The 18976-nt window shown below is 44.8% G+C and overlaps 1 protein-coding gene and 1 long non-coding RNA gene across 11 annotated transcripts in view; one reads left to right on the forward strand and one right to left on the reverse strand.

The window, feature by feature from the left end:
* HHAT (hedgehog acyltransferase) overlaps positions 1-18976 on the reverse strand; it is a 169252-nt gene that overhangs the window by 58738 nt on the left and 91538 nt on the right. For 6 of the 8 annotated variants that reach the window (XM_072140204.1, XM_072140205.1, XM_072140207.1 and 3 more), the window contains exon 10: positions 5768-5969. In XM_072140204.1, the coding sequence (XP_071996305.1) occupies positions 5768-5969 (202 nt within the window). Of the gene's footprint in view, positions 1-1996; positions 2116-5767; positions 5970-18422; positions 18527-18976 lie in introns of those variants that run through there. The other 2 variants (XR_011854021.1, XM_072140208.1) reach the window with 2 other exon arrangements.
* The window catches only part of LOC140121050 (uncharacterized), a 65616-nt gene that overhangs the window by 43432 nt on the left and 3208 nt on the right, over positions 1-18976 (forward strand). For all 3 annotated transcript variants that reach the window (XR_011854023.1, XR_011854022.1, XR_011854024.1), the window contains one exon: positions 13016-13087. This is a non-coding gene — a long non-coding RNA (uncharacterized lncRNA). The remainder of the gene's footprint in view (positions 1-13015; positions 13088-18976) is intronic.

Here is an 18976-nt window from a genome sequence, read left to right on the forward strand (position 1 = left end):
CCCCTGCAGCAGTCTTCTCTCCCATTACTTAATTTCCATGTAAATGCACTGTTCTATTGACTGTATCCCCCCCACCTACTGGTCCCTGGAGAAAATATATGTTTACAGCCGTCCCTGGGCAAAAAAAGGTTGGGGACCACTGCTGTACAGGATCGAAAGCTGTCACTGCAGGCTCAGGTCTCGCACCAGCTGATGTCAAAAGTCAGTGGGAGGTCAGCATTGAGTTAAAGGGTTTGGTCATCTTCAGAAAATAATTAATGTTTGTATAATGAAAGCTATATAATTTTCCAATATACTGTACTTTCTGTATCATTTCCTTGCGGTTTTCTCAATCTTTGCACGCTGTCATTATATAGGAAGACTCATTAATTCCTTCCTGTGGTTTAAAATGATTTCCATGGTCATGTGATATCACACAGGTGCATGTCTCCTTATATCCCTGGTCATATGATGTCACACATATGCAGGGCCTGTTATATCCCTGGTCATGTGATGTCACACAGGTGCACGGCTCGTTATATCCCTGGTCATGTGATGTCACACAGGTGCACGGCTCGTTATATCCCTGGTCATGTGATGTCACACAGGTGCACGGCTCGTTATATCCCTGGTCATGTGATGTCACACAGGTGCACGGCTCGTTATATATCCCTGGTCACGTGATGTCACACAGGTGCACGGCTCGTTATATATCCCTGGTCACGTGATGTCACACAGGTGCACGGCTTGTTATATCCCTGGTCATGTGATGTCACATAGATGCATGGCTCGTTATATGTCTGGTCATGTGATGTCACACAGGTGCACAGCTTGTTATATCCCTGATCATGTGATGTCACATAGATGCATGGCTTGTTATATGTCTGGTCATGTGATGTCACACAGGTGCACGGCTCGTTATATCCCTGGTCATGTGATGTCACACAGGTGCACGGCTCGTTATATCCCTGGTCATGTGATGTCACACAGGTGCACGGCTCGTTATATCCCTGGTCATGTGATGTCACACAGGTGCACGGCTCGTTATATCCCTGGTCATGTGATGTCACACAGGTGCACGGCTCGTTATATCCCTGGTCATGTGATGTCACACAGGTGCACGGCTCGTTATATCCCTGGTCACGTGATGTCACACAGGTGCACGGCTCGTTATATCCCTGGTCACGTGATGTCACACAGGCGCACGGCTTGTTATATCCCTGGTCATGTGATGTCACACAGGTGCACGTCTCGTTATATCTCTCTGTCATGTGATGTTACACAGGTGCACGGCTCGTTATATCCCTGGTCACGTGATGTCACACAGGTGCACGGCTTGTTATATCCCTGGTCATGTGATGTCACATAGATGCATGGCTCGTTATATCCCTGGTTATGTGATGTCACACAGGTGCACGGCTCGTTACATCCCTGGTCATGTGATGTCACACAGGTGCACGGCTCGTTATACCCCTAATCACGGGATGTCACACAGGTGCACAGCTCATTATACCCCTGGTCCCCTGTGTGGCATCACATGACCGGGGACGTTTTTTATCCACAATAAGTAAACAATGAAGCTTCCTAAAGCAGTTCAGCAAGCAGAGATCTAGAAAACCAACACGGAACTGATCCATAGAGTATATTGGAAAATTGTACAACTTTTCATTACACAAACCACTTTCTGAAAGTGGACGACCCCTTTAAATTTTCAGGGCCAGAGAAAAATGAATAAACAGCCCAGGTAGAATACATGACCCTAGTGGTTCAATGTTTCCAATTTATTTAGAATTCTTCTCTAATAAAGATAAGTGCGGAATAGGATGCGGCTCCTGCAGTAAATCCTGCGCCTGTTTACTTGACATTTTGGATAATTTTATTCTTTCTTTATTGTTGGTTCTTCATATTTTTGGCTTCGGGGTAGAAACTCTAATTGGTTCCCTGATGCTTATTTTTGTGGAAGTGGGGTCCAGGTAATGAGGCGGAGGGGGGGGGGGGGATAACATCATCACGTGACCTGATATCCAGACGGTGTGAGGACGTCTGTTGTAGGAAGAGGAGCTCTCGATATTATCTTGCCCATCGTTGGCCTCACTGCCCGGGCGATGCCCTTGTGTCTGCACGATATCTCCTGTACTGTACATAAGGAGGTAATTAAACACTTTTGCTGGCACGATCAGTGCGGATATGACACCCGCCGGGAACAAACAAGCCCAATTAGTGCTGCCAGAGGCCCCTCCATTACTTTACCCTTCACCTGTACATACAAATCGGATTTAAGTGAATTTACCCGAAAAATCACATGAGATTGTATAGGAAAACTTATAAGCGTGTAGAAAGAAGGAAACAAGTGTGCCAGCAGGTACAACTGCACCCACAAGGCTGAGAAGCTAATTTGCATAAAGATAAAAAAAATTACATTTGCCCTATAACGAGAAACAGGAAAGGTATATCTGGAAAGCTTTTTAAGTGTGCAACTGGTGTATTTGTAACGATTTATACTTTCCTTTGTATTACATCTTTAACACCTTGTATGACATGCAGAGAACCTGGCTTCTTGTTACATATTAAGCTTCTGACCTCATGTTTGCTCACACTCCCTGCTGGTTCAGTGTCTGCAGAGCCTTAAAAAAGCTTTCTCGGCGTGTGTGCGGCCGTGTGCCGCTATTCTCTATGGAGGGAGGAGGGGTCACCTCCTCCTCCTCTCCAGCACACGGCGGTATGTCTGCACGGCGGGCATACCGCTGTGTGAATGTACCCTCAGAGCAATTATTAAAGCTGTTACTTCACATTTATTTTCTCTAATGCAAATTCTGTGACCTGTGTCCAACGTACTACAGTGTCGCCATTTATATCACTGGCATCTCCTTATGTGGCACAGGCACGTTTCTGTCCCGTCAGACACCAGGACTTGGGTGTTGAGTCCCATTCTAGTGAATAGGGTTGAGCTGCAATACCTAGCACAGCCACATTACAATGTAAAGCGCTGTGCTTAAGGCTGATTGCCCACAAGTTATTGGGTGTGACCTCTACCACTCCACCTTTTATTCCTATGACAATTTTGCCTTTGTTTGCCTTGCTTTATTGCAAAAGGTTCCAAACAATAAAATTTGGGTTGTTAGCCACTCCCCCCAACCAGTAGTGGATTATAATACAGGCGATTTGGGCTGTAGCCCGGGGCCCAAGCCTTCTAGGGGGGACCTATGGTCACCCAAACTGAATTTTATACTGAGAAGGACCTTCCCCCAAGAAATCCTTGTACATCTGTTCTTGCTCTGAATACAAATGTACACAAGAGCCATTTCAGGAGCTCTGAAGGTCCCGATATGCGTTTTCTCGACGTGTTACTGGAATATTTCCGATTTGCGCCGATTTTCCCTGAATTGCCCCGGGTTTTTGGCGCACATGATCGGATTGTGGCGCATCGGCACCGGCGTGCACGCGACGGAAATGGGGGGGGGGGTGTGGCCAAACAAAAACCCGATGGATTCTGAGAAACCGTCACATTTTTTTAAAAAAAATGTCGCTGGACACGCGCTTACCTTCACCAGGAATAGGATCGTGAACACCTGGTGGACGTCGGAGGAACTGCCTTAGTGAGTCGCCGGAAGACCCGAATCCACCGTGGAGAACGTGCCGCTGGATCGCGAATGGACCGGGTAAGTAAATCTGCCGCACTATGTGCATTCTGCTATACATTAAATATTATCAGTAAGAGTTAAAAGTGGAAGGCCTGGCTTTACTCTGTAGCAACAGTGCCACCCTTGACAAAAGGCGTTGTCTGGTATTGCAGCTCAGCAGCATTCAGAGAGGACTGAGATACAATACAACGAAAGTGAAGAACCAACTTAGCGCCACTTTGAAATGCACATGAACCCCCACTGGCACAGCTGGGCACGATTATTGCGGCTGTATACTATTGTTTCCACCATTCTGCCATGTAACAATCGTGCTCAGGGACCTTTATAGATGGTGACGGAGCTCCTACAAATCATGTCTTACAGCACACAGCAAAGAGACATTTCTGGAAATCAATAAAAATAGTTTGATCTCCAATTTTCACCTTAGAAAGTCCATTTGTAGAGTCGCTCGCCCGCTGCCTGTATATGTCACTGCGCTGCGATAGAAAACAATTACCGTATCCTTCATCTTCAGTTTCGGAGAAATTCTCTTACAGCTACAACATATATCAAGCCAATGTCTGCCCCCACTGCATGTACATGGCGAGCAGCGAGAGCCCAACTATTAATAACCAAGACTAATAATAAGTGGTCAGGTGCTTCCCGGGCCAGGTGCGAATCAATTTCTCCTTCTGTTGTGCAAATGGCACAGAGAACATTTAGCAAGACGACCCCTATAAAAGAACGGTTCTGTAAGTGGTGACCACAGACCATTTCTCTGTTCTCAGCGGTTGCTGTTTCTTTTTGGTGACTTTTGAACTTTGCTACTGCTCTCACCACTAGAGGTAGCACGAGGTGGTGTCTACAACCCACAGAAATTGCATCTCATTCAAGGTGGCACATCAATGGGAGCTGTGGCAAGAAGGTTAGTGGTGTCAGCACAGTGTGCAGAGCATGGAGCAGATACCAGGAGACAGGCCAGTGCACCAGGAGAGGTAGAGGGGGAGTCCTGTTCTCCCTAATTGATTGGCAGGTTGAGCATTCTCCATTCAATACTAAATTGCTGAAGCCTCTTCCTGCAGTGAATGGAAGTTGCAGAGATAGGTGGGTGCTGTCCTTGGCAGTGGCGGGTTAAGCCTGGCATAGTCCAGGGGCTGTATGAATATTATGGCCCCGACAAGTCTGGAATCACTTCCTACATATGGTACTAGAATTGGCTTCTTTGGGAATGGAGGATGCATCCCATCTGCCTGATTTCAATCAGAGCTTTCAGGACCTTTAGAGGACGTTCAAAGGTCCTGAAATGGCTCTTGTTTACATATGTATTCAGAGCAGAAACAGATGTATGAGGACTTCATGAGTGAAGGTCCATCTCAGTACAAAATTTGGTGGGTGGTTTGGGTGGCTATGGGCCCCCTAGAAGACTTGGCCCGGGGGTTACCGACCAAACCGCCTGTATTATAATCCCCTACTGGTCCTTGGTGATTTGGGAACCTCCCATACTATTAATCAAAACACCAGAACACATGCACAACCAACCACTCCATCAATTAGTGTGAATGGGACCCCTGTTCTCGTTCCCAGGGGTTCACAGATTGTTGTCCCCTATCATATGGATAGGTGATAACAATAACATTTGCAGCCCCATTGATAGAAATAATGTAGCAGACCAACCTAACTTTGGCTGATTATAGATAATTCCTTTAAAATCAGCCAAAAGCAGGTCCAGGATTGGTTGAGAATGATAAAAAAAAAACTTTAGATTCTGCAATAATGTAGAAATCTACTTTTATTACTTTTAGGAAATTGTAGATACCAATATAAATTCATGATAAGATTGGATAACACAGGCGGTCCCCTACTTAAGAACTCCTGACTTACAGACGACCCCTAGTTACAAACGGACCTCTGGTAATTGGTAATTTCCTGTACTTTATCCTTAGGCTACAATGATCGGCTGTAACAGTTATCACAGGCGTCTGTAATGAAGATTTATTATTAATCCTGGTTCTTATGACAATCCAACATTTTTAAAATCCAATTGTTACAGAGACCAAAAAAAATTTGGTTGGGGTTACAATTATAAGATATACAGTTTTGACTTACATACAAATTCAACTTAAGAACAAACCTACCTTGTACGTAACCCGGGGACTGCTTGTACTTACAATTGTGTCCTGAACAGATGGGAAGGTAAGAAGGCGCTTGAATCCATATTCCACAATAATCCCAGTCCAGTTGAGTGCGGCCCAGTACCAGAGATATTCATGGCCTCCGTGCCAGTAGCTTACAAATATAAAGGTGGACGCGGTGGATAGCAGCATGCCCCCCAGTCCTGAGCGGGAGCCCCCCATCGGGATGTAAATGTATCTGTAGAAAGACATTATCATCTCTTAGAAACTGATCTCACAGATTGATCATTTTAGTTGGTGAATGATATGATACCGCCATATAGTGCACAACAGTAAAATACAAACAATATAAAGAATGCTAAATAACAATGCAACATAATACACACCAATGTAATAAAACTATACACAAAGGCTGCAGGAGTAGTGTCAGTTCATAAGACCCTATCTTTGGCTCTATAGCACCTAGAAACATGCCTTTGGTGCATCTCATATTTCAGACGGCATAAGGCATGTGGTTCTGTGAGCTACAGAACAGGAGATACAGACAGTTAAATACATACCGTAGTTACCTGCTTTTTTAAAATGTTTCTCTGATACTGCAGCTCAAAGAACTTTTAGCCTGAAATTGTAGATTCTTAACTTTAATATGACACCAGCAGCATGTTTTTAGGTGCTATAGAACTGAAGATGGAGGCATATGGAGTGACTCACCTCCTCTGGCAGCCTCTAAACTTGACTTTACTCAGGTAAATCTAACTCTTTGCTCATTTTCACATGACTTTCTTAAAATGAAACAGTCAAGATTTCATATCAAGGAAGGATTTCTAGAAAGGAAGTTTCATACTAAAAGAACCTAGTAGAACCTTTTAAGAGGTACAGAGTCTTAAAGGCAATGTTTAACAAAAAGTAAGTAATCTCTTTTTACTTATAATGAGAGATAAGCAGACCTGATGTTACAGTTTGGATATGGGGGTTCGGGTTTGGCCGCATGACCCGGACATATTGGTGGTCAAACAGCCAATCTGGCAAATTGACGCCCCTAGCAACTAGCCACAGCTATGATTGGCCCGGGGGGCTGTTTGGTCACCAATCCGTCAATGTGTCCAACAAATTGGAAAGCAATTTACTGACATCGTCATAAATCACTATCTGGAATCTTAATTCCCTATAAAAAAATTTAAATGGTAGGACGAAAATTTAGAACCCTTAAAAAAAATCCAAGAAAACACAAGGAGAACATACAAGGGCCCATTTACTAAGGGTCCTCGCGTGCACTGTTTGCCGTTTTTGGGGATTGCGTGGCTTGGACAGGTATTTAACAGGTGTCTGTGCCGGGATTGTGTCACACCCGATCGTTTTTTGGCGTTTTTTGTGACACAAAGTAGGGGGTGTGCTATTCGGACTGAGCGTGGGATTTAACTTTCACATTGGGCCACATTTACTAAGGGTCCGAACGCCGCATTTTCGTCGGGTTTCCCCGACTTTTTACTGTTTTGCCCTGAATTGCCCCAGGTTTTTTGGCGCACGCGATCGGATCGGACAAACCGCTGAATTTTAAAATGAAATTGTGTCGCACTCACATGCACCAGGAAGAAGAAGGTGAACTCTGGCGGACCGGAGCGGGGAAGCGACACATGCAGGATATCGGGCGCACGATCTTAGTGAATCGTGGCAGCTCCGAATCCTCGTCGGACATTCCGGAACTAGGGCGTCAACGGAACAGGTAAGTAAATGTGCCCCACTGTGATGCAAGGCAATGCACTTACATGCACCGGGAAGAAGAAAGTGAACTCCGGTGGACCTGAGTGGGGAAGCGACACATGCGTGGGGCGCACGATCTTAGTGAATCGCGGCACAGTGCATTATCGTCGGACAATGCACTTTCAGTGAACTTCGGCGACGGAGTAAGTAAATGGGGCAGATTTACTTACCCGGTCCATTCGCGATCCAGCGGCGCGTTCTCGGCGGTGGATTCGGGTCCGGCCAAATCCTCTGACATCCACCAGGTGGTGCTGCTGCGCTGAAGTTCCACGAAATGCACTCAAGTTCACCGGCCTATTCCTAGTGAAGGTAAGTGCAAGTCTCGCGACATTTTTTTTTATTTTTTTTTTAACGTGGCAGTTTTTCCGAATTCGTCGGGTTTTCGTTCGGCCACGCCCCCCGATTTCCGTTGCGTGCATGCCAGCGCCGATATGCCACAATCCGATAGTAAATGACCCCCATAGTTCCCCACAGAGTCCATGACGATGTTGCCTCAGTTCAGATTCAAACCTAAGACTATCCACTTATTAGGTCTCTGTGCTGACAGATATGCAAATGATCTTTCCTCCAGAGGGACGGCCTCCTCTATAGCGCCATCTATAGGAAGCTAACCTGTAAGTCAATGTCCGACACATAAAAAAGCCTTGAAAAGTGACTCTCAGGCTGTGACAAGTCACGATTCTGCACTTAGACAAAATCATAATCACATGTCATGTCACTTATGTAAAACTTCCAAACTGATCTGTTATAACATCCTTCTATGACAAAAAACAATAGGAAAAAAAACACAAGGTGAAATAAATGCAGAAGCGCGGAGCATTGCTTATAAATTGCTTGATTAACTTTCTCATGAAACTTGACCAGTAACGAGCGGCAGAGCAGATTAGAGCGATTAGAGAGTAATAAGGCTACACTACGCTCAGGGAAATTAACGATTCAGCGACTGTACATTATTTGTTGTTCTCCTCTGCATCTAATACTCATCACTTTCCTGAATCTGTTGGTAAAAAGCATCTGTGTTTCCCACACAAATAAAAGCCGCAATTCCCAGCGCACCCAAGATTTCTAATTAACTTCTCCAAACCAAAGGCTCCTAAAAGGATGAACTTATATTCTTCCGAATATCGCTATCTTGTTACATGGTAAAACATTTTTTTGTAAATGTAGCTCAATCTACAGGTAGCATGTTATAGAGGAGGAAGGGCTGAGCAGATTGTGTATAGCAGTGATGGCAAACCCTTTGGAGACAGAGTGCCCAAACTACAACCAAAATCCACTTATTTACCGTGAAGTGCCAGCATGAAATTTTAAACAGTAACTTATTGCTACCTGTTCTTTCACATCTTTCAATTGTTTCGGCAGTCTGAGGCCACCACTTCAAAGGAGGGCAAATTCAGATGATCATTGTAGCTTCTCTCCAGGGTCTCTCTGTAAAGGAAGAACGTTCGGGTCCAGACCTCCAAAGATAATGCAGTTCTGTCAAAACCTTCTAACTTTTCATGCAGTTCCAAACAGCCAACAAAGTGTCGAATAGCAGTGGGAGCAGCATCTCTTAATTTGCCTGGGACTGCAGGAAGATTCAGTGTTTTGTGAACTTTGTCCTGGAGTGCCCATAGAAAGGGCTCTGAGTGCCACCTCTGGCACCCGTGCCATAGGTTCGCCATCACTGGTGTATAGTGTCCTATCTGCAGTCAGCATGTTATAGAGCAGAAGGGGCTGAGCAGATTGTACATAGGGTCCTATCTGCAGGCAGCATGTTATAGAGCAGGAGGGGCTGAGCAGATTGTATAAAGTGTCCTATCTGCAGGAAGCATTTTATAGGGCAGGAGGAGCTGAGCAGATTGTACATAGTGTCTTATCTGCAGGCAGCATTTATAGAGCAGGAGGAGCTGAGTGGATTGTACATAGTGTCCTATCTGCAGGCAGCATATTATAGGGGAAGAGGAGCTGAGCAGATTGTATATAGTGTCCTATCTGCAGGCAGCATGTTATAGAGCAGGAGGGGCTGAGCAGATTGTATAAAGTGTCCTATCTGCAGGAAGCATTTTATAGGGCAGGAGGAGCTGAGCAGATTGTACATAGTGTCTTATCTGCAGGCAGCATTTATAGAGCAGGAGGAGCTGAGTGGATTGTACATAGTGTCCTATCTGCAGGCAGCATATTATAGGGGAAGAGGAGCTGAGCAGATTGTATATAGTGTCCTATCTGCAGGCAGCATGTTATAGAGCAGGAGGAGCTCAGCTGATTGTATTGTGTCCTATCTGCAGGCAGCATGTTATATAGCAGGAGGAGCTGAGCAGATTGTACGTTGTGTCCTATCTGCAGGCAGCATGTTATAGAGAAGGAGGAGCAGAGCAAATTATACATAGTGTCCTATATGCAGGCAGCATGTTATAGGACAGGAGGAGCTGAACAGTCTGTACATAGCTTTCTATCTGCAGACAGCATGTTATAGAGCAGGAGGAGCTGAGCAGATTGTACATTGTGTCCTATCTGCAGGCAGCATGTTATAGAGCAGGAGGAGCTGAGCAGATTGTACGTTGTGTCCTATCTGCAGGCAGCATGTTATAGAGCAGGAGGAGCAGAGCAGATTGTACATAGCGTCCTATCTGCAGGCAGCAGGTTATAGCGCAGGAGGAGCTGAGCAGATTGTAAGTAGTGTCCTTTCTGCAGGCAGCATGTTATAGAGCAGGAGGAGCTGAGCAGATTTTACACAGTGTCCTATCTGCAGGCAGCATATTATAGAGCAGGAGGAGCTGAGCAGATTTTACATAGAGTCCTATCTGCAGGCAGCATGTTATAGAGCAGGAGGAGCTGAACAGAGGAGAAAGGAGCTGAAACATCTTTTAAAGTTCAAAGTATATATTTAGTGCCATCACTGACCAGGATGTAATTGGTTACCTGGTCAAGTGACACTGGAAAACGATAGCAATCTTCTATCCTTGACAATGGAGTAGTATGACAGCTCTTGTGCCTGACAGTCTGTACTGTCTGGATGTCTTCCCGCCTGCTGGGTGTTGTAGTTATTAGATGGGTAATAATACTATTACTATTAGCTTAGCATTTGTTTGCTCTTCTCCCCGGTGGTTTTTCTAGTATGGAAATCCTTCCAATCTCGCGCCATGATGTAAAAAAGGATAATCCTATCAAACACTTGCAGGAGCTTCGAGAGTCATAATGAAAAATAATTAGGAAGGAAAAATTCCAATCAATACTAATCTGCCTCAGCTGCTGCGCGTTCCTTCACTGCGCTCCGGTAATACGTTACAGTCTATAGTGCGAGGGGCGAGGCGTCGGCGCAGACGCACTGAGGCGGGCGGCCTAATGGAGCAGACAACACAAGTAATTCGTTTTGTCACGGCTCCAAACAGAATTCGCATTGCCGCAGTTTCTATTTCTTAGACAATTATGTGACATTAATTTGCGTCCAAATATGAAAATCAAGAAGAGCGCGGGGCATATTAATGAGTCTGGGGGAATGCGGCGAGCGTGCAGAGCGTAAGACGCCGTGGTTTCTTGTACCGCCAGGGTTCTCCGAATTTTATAAATAGTAATCCAGCGACAGACGATTTTCTACTTGAATAAAAGTCCAATGCAAAATTTTTGATAGGGTCAAACGTGAAATTTAGGGTCAGACTGGCCCATAATGATGTGACGTTCACGAACGAGCCGGCACAAAGAGTCGGCTCATGTTCGTGAATGACGGGAGCCGACTCCCGCTGGCTCACTTAACCCCGACCCTAACCGTCTCACCACGCCCCCTTTAACCCGATACAATCAGGTTAAAAGTGGAGTGGTGAGGGGTGACTGACTGGCCTTCGTCTCCCTGTTATTTAATAGGGAGCCGTTCAGGAGCTGTAATAGCCTATTGAGCCAGCTCACTAAGAAGAGACGGAATTCCCATCACTACTGGCCTACCTGTGTACCAAGGAAACCACCGATGGGCCCCAACACCCACTGACTCCGATCTCTTATTGCCGAGTACCCCTATTGACTTTGATAAATTACAGTCAACTCTATCTGTGTTGAAGTTTTGACAATGTATGGACACTTCGTCACATGTATGCTGGACCTATCTAAGGTAGCCCTTTACCCCTGATGACGCCAGTTCGGCGAAACATGTCAGGTGGGCATAGCTGATTTGTAATTTTAATGAGCAGTAGACAGTATATCTCACACTTTAAATACAATGAGAATGTCAGTATTTAGACTCTAGGGAATATTGGTGACCAATAGAGTCTCAAAACAGGGACAATTAGGGGTAGACTCTATCCGCCATTTACTTAACAACACGCCCACTTACACAATATATAGGTGGGAACTGATCCACCCCCCGTGTTGGTTCTAACCTTATAACCTTAAGGATAGCATCCCCCTACATCCCTGATTATGAACATAGCACTATGAGTGTGGACACTGCTAACTTGTGTTTTTAATACACTAGTTGCATTGTTCTTAAACAAGAGTTAATAAAAGTTATATCATCGCTTATCTGGCCTTGGTGGATTTCAAAAGGCTTTTTTGGTCGCTAGCCGGGCGACTATTGGAAATTTAAATATCTAAGGTTGCGTTCACACGATTTTTTTGGAAACGTAACTCAACAGCTGCGGAGAGGAGATGCAATGTTAACGCAATGCAATTGGGTGAATCTCCTCTCTACAGCTGTTGAATTGCGCTTCAAAACACGTGTAAACACCGCAACGAATGCACCCTAACTATTCTTCCAGAACAATCATGATGGCACCAGTGGTCAGCCATAGTGCCACCTGTGGTCAGCCATAGTGCCACCTGTGGTCAGCCATAGTGCCACCAGTGGAAGCACCTTTACCCTATTCTGCTCAACACCTTATATCCTCCTATTTCCTGCCACTAGAAGGAGACAACTTCCTGTTATTATGGCATCTTCCTGGATGAAGCCATCAGTAGGATCAGATGGAGGATGAGAGCAATAAGAGATCACTTTTACCTGTATTGCACCATCATGTCTTCAGACACTAAGAATGACTTGGTAAATTTAAGGCATACCCCCTCCCCCATCATCAGGGTCCATCTCAGAGAAGTATCACGCTGTCGCGGAGCATTAGCTTCCAGCCAACACCAGGGTTCATGTCCAGTAGAATTCTTCCCTTGTCACATTCTCTGAAGATGTAATAGAACCTGTCACCAAGTCCATTCTGTTCTATTGTCACCATTCCCCTGATCAATTTGGTGTTTGTTTTTTTTTAAATCCGACCACCCGTTCAAAAGATATGGCCCCCGGAAGTTTATATGTGAAATATCTTATACAAGCCAAGTGGGCGGTCACCTTTTATTTACTCTGGGGTGTGTCTCTGTGAAAAATGTTGCCTCCTCTTTGGCGAGGATGAGATCAGTCACATATAAAGTTCTCGGAGCCATAACTCCTGAACGGATGGATGGATTTAAAAAAAAACAAACACCAAATTGATCATGGGCAGATGGACATAAAGTACGACTTTTAGGATTGTATATTATTTTGATTGATACTATTTTTTTTTTACCTAGGGTGTTTTATGAAGTCTTGACCTTTATTACTTTTACAGCAAGAAGACACATACTGATTGATCCGTGCAGGAGGTTTGTTCATATTTTTTTAGATTTTATTAAAATTTTTTGAATAATGTAATATCTGTTGATACCTACCATAGTTGTGTGGGTTTCCCACCACTTGTACTGACTATGTGTCTATGGGAATGATTGTCATTTTTGGTCACGACTGTGATTTCATGTTTTCTGGTTCCTTACTTATCATGTAATTGGCTTAAAAACATCCCCGCCCGCGGCTCCTACAAGTGTAATTTACATTGACAGCGGGAGGATTTCAGGACTCTGATCTTCCTGTACAGTAATGTATAAAATTAAATGAGGTAACTGCGGGAATTAGAGGGGCTGTACACTCCCACCTGTTTAGGGGAAAATTGGGGAGAGCACATTTACATTATGTACAGAACGATTGGGCCCAATGCAAAATCGGTATCGGGCCCCCACCTATGATGTGTTATTTATAGTACAGGCAGTCCCTGGGTTACATACAGGATAGGTTCTGGAGGTTTGTTCTTAAGTCGAATTTGTATGTAAGATGCAACTGTATATTTTATCATTGTAACCCCAGCTTAAAATGTATTGGTCTCTGTGACAATTGGATTTTAAAACTTTCGGATTGTCATAAGAACCAGGATTAACACTAAAGCTTCATTACAGATGCCTGTGATAACTGTTACAGCTGATCATTGTAGCCTAAGGCTAAAGTACAATAAATTACCAAGTAGGGGACTGGCTGTACTAGTCGGGACCTCCTGGGCCTATGAGACTGCAGGGACAATGTAAAATAACTGACATGTATAAAGGGAGTCTACCACATCCCCCACAAGTAAACCCAGCACTGTCTAGGGCACTTTATAAGCTTTCCAGACATATCATTCCGGTTTCCTAGTGATTTGCCATTTTAAAGAAAATTATTTGATTTAATGCAAATTAGATCTTTGGTGCACCAGGGGCGGGACCATATATGCTGGAGCACCCACATTTTTCTTTATCACTTCTGTGGGCCAAAACAGCATTGCCCTTTTACCACAGTGATTGACATAGAAAGTAGGTGTAGAAATAAGAAATCAGGTGCACCATCAGTTATGGCCCCGCCCCTGGTGCACTTAGAAGCTCATTTGCATACATATCCCTGGCGAAAGGTGAAGAGATATAGGGAACGCTTATGCCCTATACAAGGCATTTGGGATTCGGTAGACCCCTTTATCCTCAGCTTTCTTCCTATTGAGATTGAATAAGTGGCACCTTAAAGGACACCTGTCATCAGGTCTCTGCCACTAGTCCTGTCACTACTACCTGTTGGAGCAGCTCACAAGGATCCGTCCCAGCCTTTATCTAGTTATTTCATACAATATTCATTGTAAAATCATCTATTCTTTATCATGTAAATGAGGCTGGTCACATGGTCAGAGGCAGTGATGTCACCCCTGTTACCCCTCCCCTCTCCTCCCCCTGCTCATGTCTGTGTGTAATGTATAGTAAAGCATGGCTAGTGTGTGTGCTGCATCTGCTGACATGCTGCATCCTCCTAATATACAGGTGAGAGACACAGACATCAGCTACACATGAATCTGACATGTTCTGCTGTAACATGGCTGCCTGGAGCTGCTGTATCTCTCCTATACACACACACATGCACACACAGGCTGCAGGGGGCGCCAGCACCAGGAAGCACATCATTATACAGCCTCACATCATTATACAGGCTGTCAGTCATGCACTGGGGGTGTGGCTGTGCCTCCCACTCATGAATAGAGGACAGCTTGAATATGCTAATGCTTCATTGGACACCTCACAGGTCATTTGCATACAGCTTTAGGACCTCATTGCTTAGGTTTACAGGCATGTAGAGGGACAATGAAGGGATAGAGGCAATGCTCTCTAATGGCAGTTTATGAAAATATATTTAGTTTAGGGGGGTTATTTTGCATGACGGGTTCTCTTTAAGAACCCAAAAATAAGAAGAACTTCTCTAAAGAGACCACAGAATATGGTCAGCAGGGCAGATATCGTATTTGTGTAATATTAGTTACTGATTAACTCCAAGAAGGAAGTGATGGCCACACAGTGACTTCTCCAATGTTCCCGGTAATCCCGTGTCTATAATCGCTGTGGGATACGTATTTATCACTGAATATACAGATAACACGTGCGTCCTTCCCAGGATCATTCACTCCGGACAAACCAGTCAAAAATGTAGATTTTAAATATCCCTGTGAATAGGAGATAAGAGGAACAGTACAGCAAATCTCAACACAGATACATGAAATACTGTACGGTACAAAATGTTACAGGGCTGGTTAAAGGGAACCTACAATTATTATCCATCCTGATAAACCAGGGACATTACTCATAGATCCAGACACCGTGACTGTGGTAATCTTCTTAAATTTGTGATCCATGGCCTCCTTCCTTCTAATATCAACTTTTATAATTATGATAATGAGCCAAAAGTCCTAAGGAGGGCATTACCAGAGCCCTTCCGTGGTATAGCTTCACAGGCAGTGACACTGTACAAGAGCACTTCCTCCTCCCCACTGAAACTCCATGCTGCAGTGAGATTACATAAGGCAGGGGAGAGTGCCGAGGGAACATTGGGGAGGGGGAGACAGTGTATCAGCCTGTGAAGCTACAGCATGGCAGGGGTCTGGTAAGCCCCATAGCACTTCTGGCTCATTAGCATAATTTTACAAGTTGGTTTTAGAAGGAAGGCGTCCATGGATAACAAATATATGAAGATTACCACAGTCACAGTAAGGGTCACCCAGTGCCTGGATCTGGGAGTAAGGGTGCAATCACACTGTGGGGCAGATTTACTTACCCGGTCCATTCACGATCCAGCAGCGCGTTCTCTGCGGAGGATTCGGGTCCGGCCGGGATTCACTAAGGCAGTTCCCCTGATGTCCACTAGGTGTCGCTGCTGCGCTGAAGTTTGTCGGATTGCACTGAAGTTCACCGTTCTACCCTGGGTGCAGGAAAGCGCGTGTCAAGCGACACTTTTTGTTTTAAATGCAGCGTTTTTTTCCGAATCCGTTGGTTTTTTTTACGGCCACGCCCCCCCCATTTCTGTCGCGTGCATGCAGGCGCCGATGCTCCATAATCCAATCGCGTGTGCCAAAATCCTGGGGCAATTCAGGGAAAATCGGCGCAAATCGGAAATATTCAGATAACCCGTCGGAAAAACGCGAATCGGGCCCTTAGTAAATGACCCCCTGTGAGCTCTTGGACCATTTTTAAACACACATTTTTGTATGTTTACCGTGCGTTTGGCTGGTTTGAATCTTTTTTTCTTCATTTCTGTGAAACGGATTAAAACCAGCCAAACGCACGCGTTTTCAGTGTGTTTAAAAACGGTCCAAGAACCGGCCAAGATCGCAGCGTGTGACCCCACACTAAGTGTCCCCGCTTTATCATGATGGACTTTGATGGTAGATTTCCATTAATAAAGCAAATACTTGACACAATGGTCACTGATCTGATTGAAATTTGGGAAAAAAAAATCTTGCCTATAAATAAGGTTTAATGGATATCTGCTTAACCCCACAGTGACTGGCAGAGGGGGGCTTAAAATTATAAAAATACTCATTCTCAGTACTTGTTAGCAGCGGTGCGGACCCAATTATTTGTAATTATTCTTGAGCAGACCACAAGTAGTGAGGCTCCTGTGTGCGCAGCAGCCAATCACTGACCTCGGTGGTCACATGGTGGCATCACTTACCGATACGGTGTGCATGCGCCTGTGCTGCGTCAGGATAGATTGTAAATGGGTAAATGAGCAGTAGGGGGGTTTAGTGACCAGGATTGGGCCATGTGACTAAGACTCCGAGGATCAATTGTCCTGTTAGTCCCATAGTCAATGGTTTGCGAGAGTAACTCAGGCTCCTGGGCTTCGGATCTTATGGATAGGGGATGGATAGGGGATTGAGGATGGATTCATGACAAATCCCTTTAAGAACCACAATTAAAGTCTAGAACAATTTGGTTGAAAGGTTTCTTTCAGTATCCTGGATCAAAACTCTTTATAATATCCTATTCAATAGCGTCTGGCTTAAAATAGGCCAAAAAATATAAACATAAAAATCACCGCACTAATCACTAGATGAAATTTTACTTAAAAAAACTTTAAAAAACTGAAGAAAGAAGAGGATAATGTCTCATCCGTGTGAGGAGCCGCGCGTGTCATGTGTGCTATCTGATCACAGCGCATTCAGTCTACACAGACACAAGTGTCACGCTAATTAGAGACATGCCACTTTATCTTGTTTATCGGCTCCAGAAAGTGAGAAGCTGAGCGGTGATTCTTCTTTACTGAACAGGGAATTATTTGAAAGTGATAATGTTTTCTAAAAATCTCCAATTGAGAGGGAATCTGGGGACGTGAAACGCGCTAGTCACGGTGTCAGACTGATCTTTTGTAGTGTGGGGGGGAGGTGGGTTTGTACAAACAGGTGAGATTGTCTAATATACACAGCTGCCCGAAAAACATTGATGGCCTAAATTTAGGACCCGATAATTTAGTAGTTTAAAGGCCAGCAGCACCGTAACACAGAGTGGGTGTGGTGGCGTCTGGTACTGCAGCTTCAATATACGAAACAAACCCCCAGCCCCCCATCTGCATTGGTAGACGGGGAAGATGCTTCTTATTTCCATCCATAAAAAAATTAGTATCCTCCCTTATCTCACTGCAGAATCCCAAAGGGTCAGCCAGCGCTTTATTCCACAGGGGCATTTTTTGAAGAAGTTTTTAGAAGACCACCTCAAAATCCTCAGTGCACTCAAGTCCTTAAATTTAAACATCAAGTGTAAACTAGAAGCAGTCTGACACCATGGGGGTCACTTACTAAGGGCTCTGCGGCTGTACTTTCGCCGGGTTTCCCGTTTTTTTCCGTTTTCTGCTGGAATTTTGGCGCACGCGATCGGATTTCGGCGCAATCGCGCCAGCTTTCATGCAACAGAAATTGGGGGCGTGGCGGTCGGAATACCCAACGGATTTAGAAAAACTGTGGAAATTTAAAAAAAGAAGTGTGTCGCAAAATCAAGCACTCACATGATCCGAGAAGAAGCAGGTGAACTCCGGCAGACCTCGGCGCAGCAGCAACACCTGGTGGACATCGGGCGCACGACCTAGTGAATCGCCTGAAGACCCGAATCCTCGTCAGAGAACGCGCCACTAGATCGTGACAGGACCGGGTAAGTAAATGTGCCCCCATATGTTATAGCTAGAATATCTCGGCTGCACATGTGCCCGTAGTCCAGTGAATGCGCACTGAAGCCAGGGTACACTACTCCAACTTGAATCCTTTTTGATTCTTTTTTGTGTACCAATGGTTCAAAGAAAGATATGGGATGTGGCTATGAACTGTGCTACCTCTGGTCTCTGCTCAGTAATTACAGGAAGCAGCTCCATCATGTCTGTTCTGTCCACACTCTGCTCTCGTGTTCCCAGAGTCCACCTCCTCACCATGTAGCTGCCTAGTTTAAAAAAGAATCACGTATCATCAATAAGCCGTCCCTGCACACCATTGAAGGGAACCTGTCATCATAAACCATTATTATTCTGTTTTCAAGTAGTTGAACACCTTCCACATCATGTTTGTTTCATGACCAAGTGTGGTGGCATCATCCAGAAAATCAACTTTGAAGTGAGATGTTAATTGGTTGTATGAAGTCAGGGAGGAAGAGAGTTTAACACTGAAGTCTTGCTCTCCCTGCCTCTGAACACCTCCACCTATGTGACTGCCATCATGCATCAGACTTCAGGAGATCCTGTCAATGATATCCTTGAATGCAGGACCATCAGTTACAGTGAAGGGGCCGTTTTAAGGCAGAGAGAGCTTGACTTCAATGTTAAATTCTCCACTCCCTTGACTTCATAAAACCAAGTAACATCTCCCTTTAAAGTTGAGTTTCTGGATGATGCCA

The sequence above is a fragment of the Engystomops pustulosus genome, chromosome 3, assembly GCF_040894005.1.
Source record: "Engystomops pustulosus chromosome 3, aEngPut4.maternal, whole genome shotgun sequence".
Taxonomy (NCBI): Eukaryota; Metazoa; Chordata; class Amphibia; order Anura; family Leptodactylidae; genus Engystomops; species Engystomops pustulosus.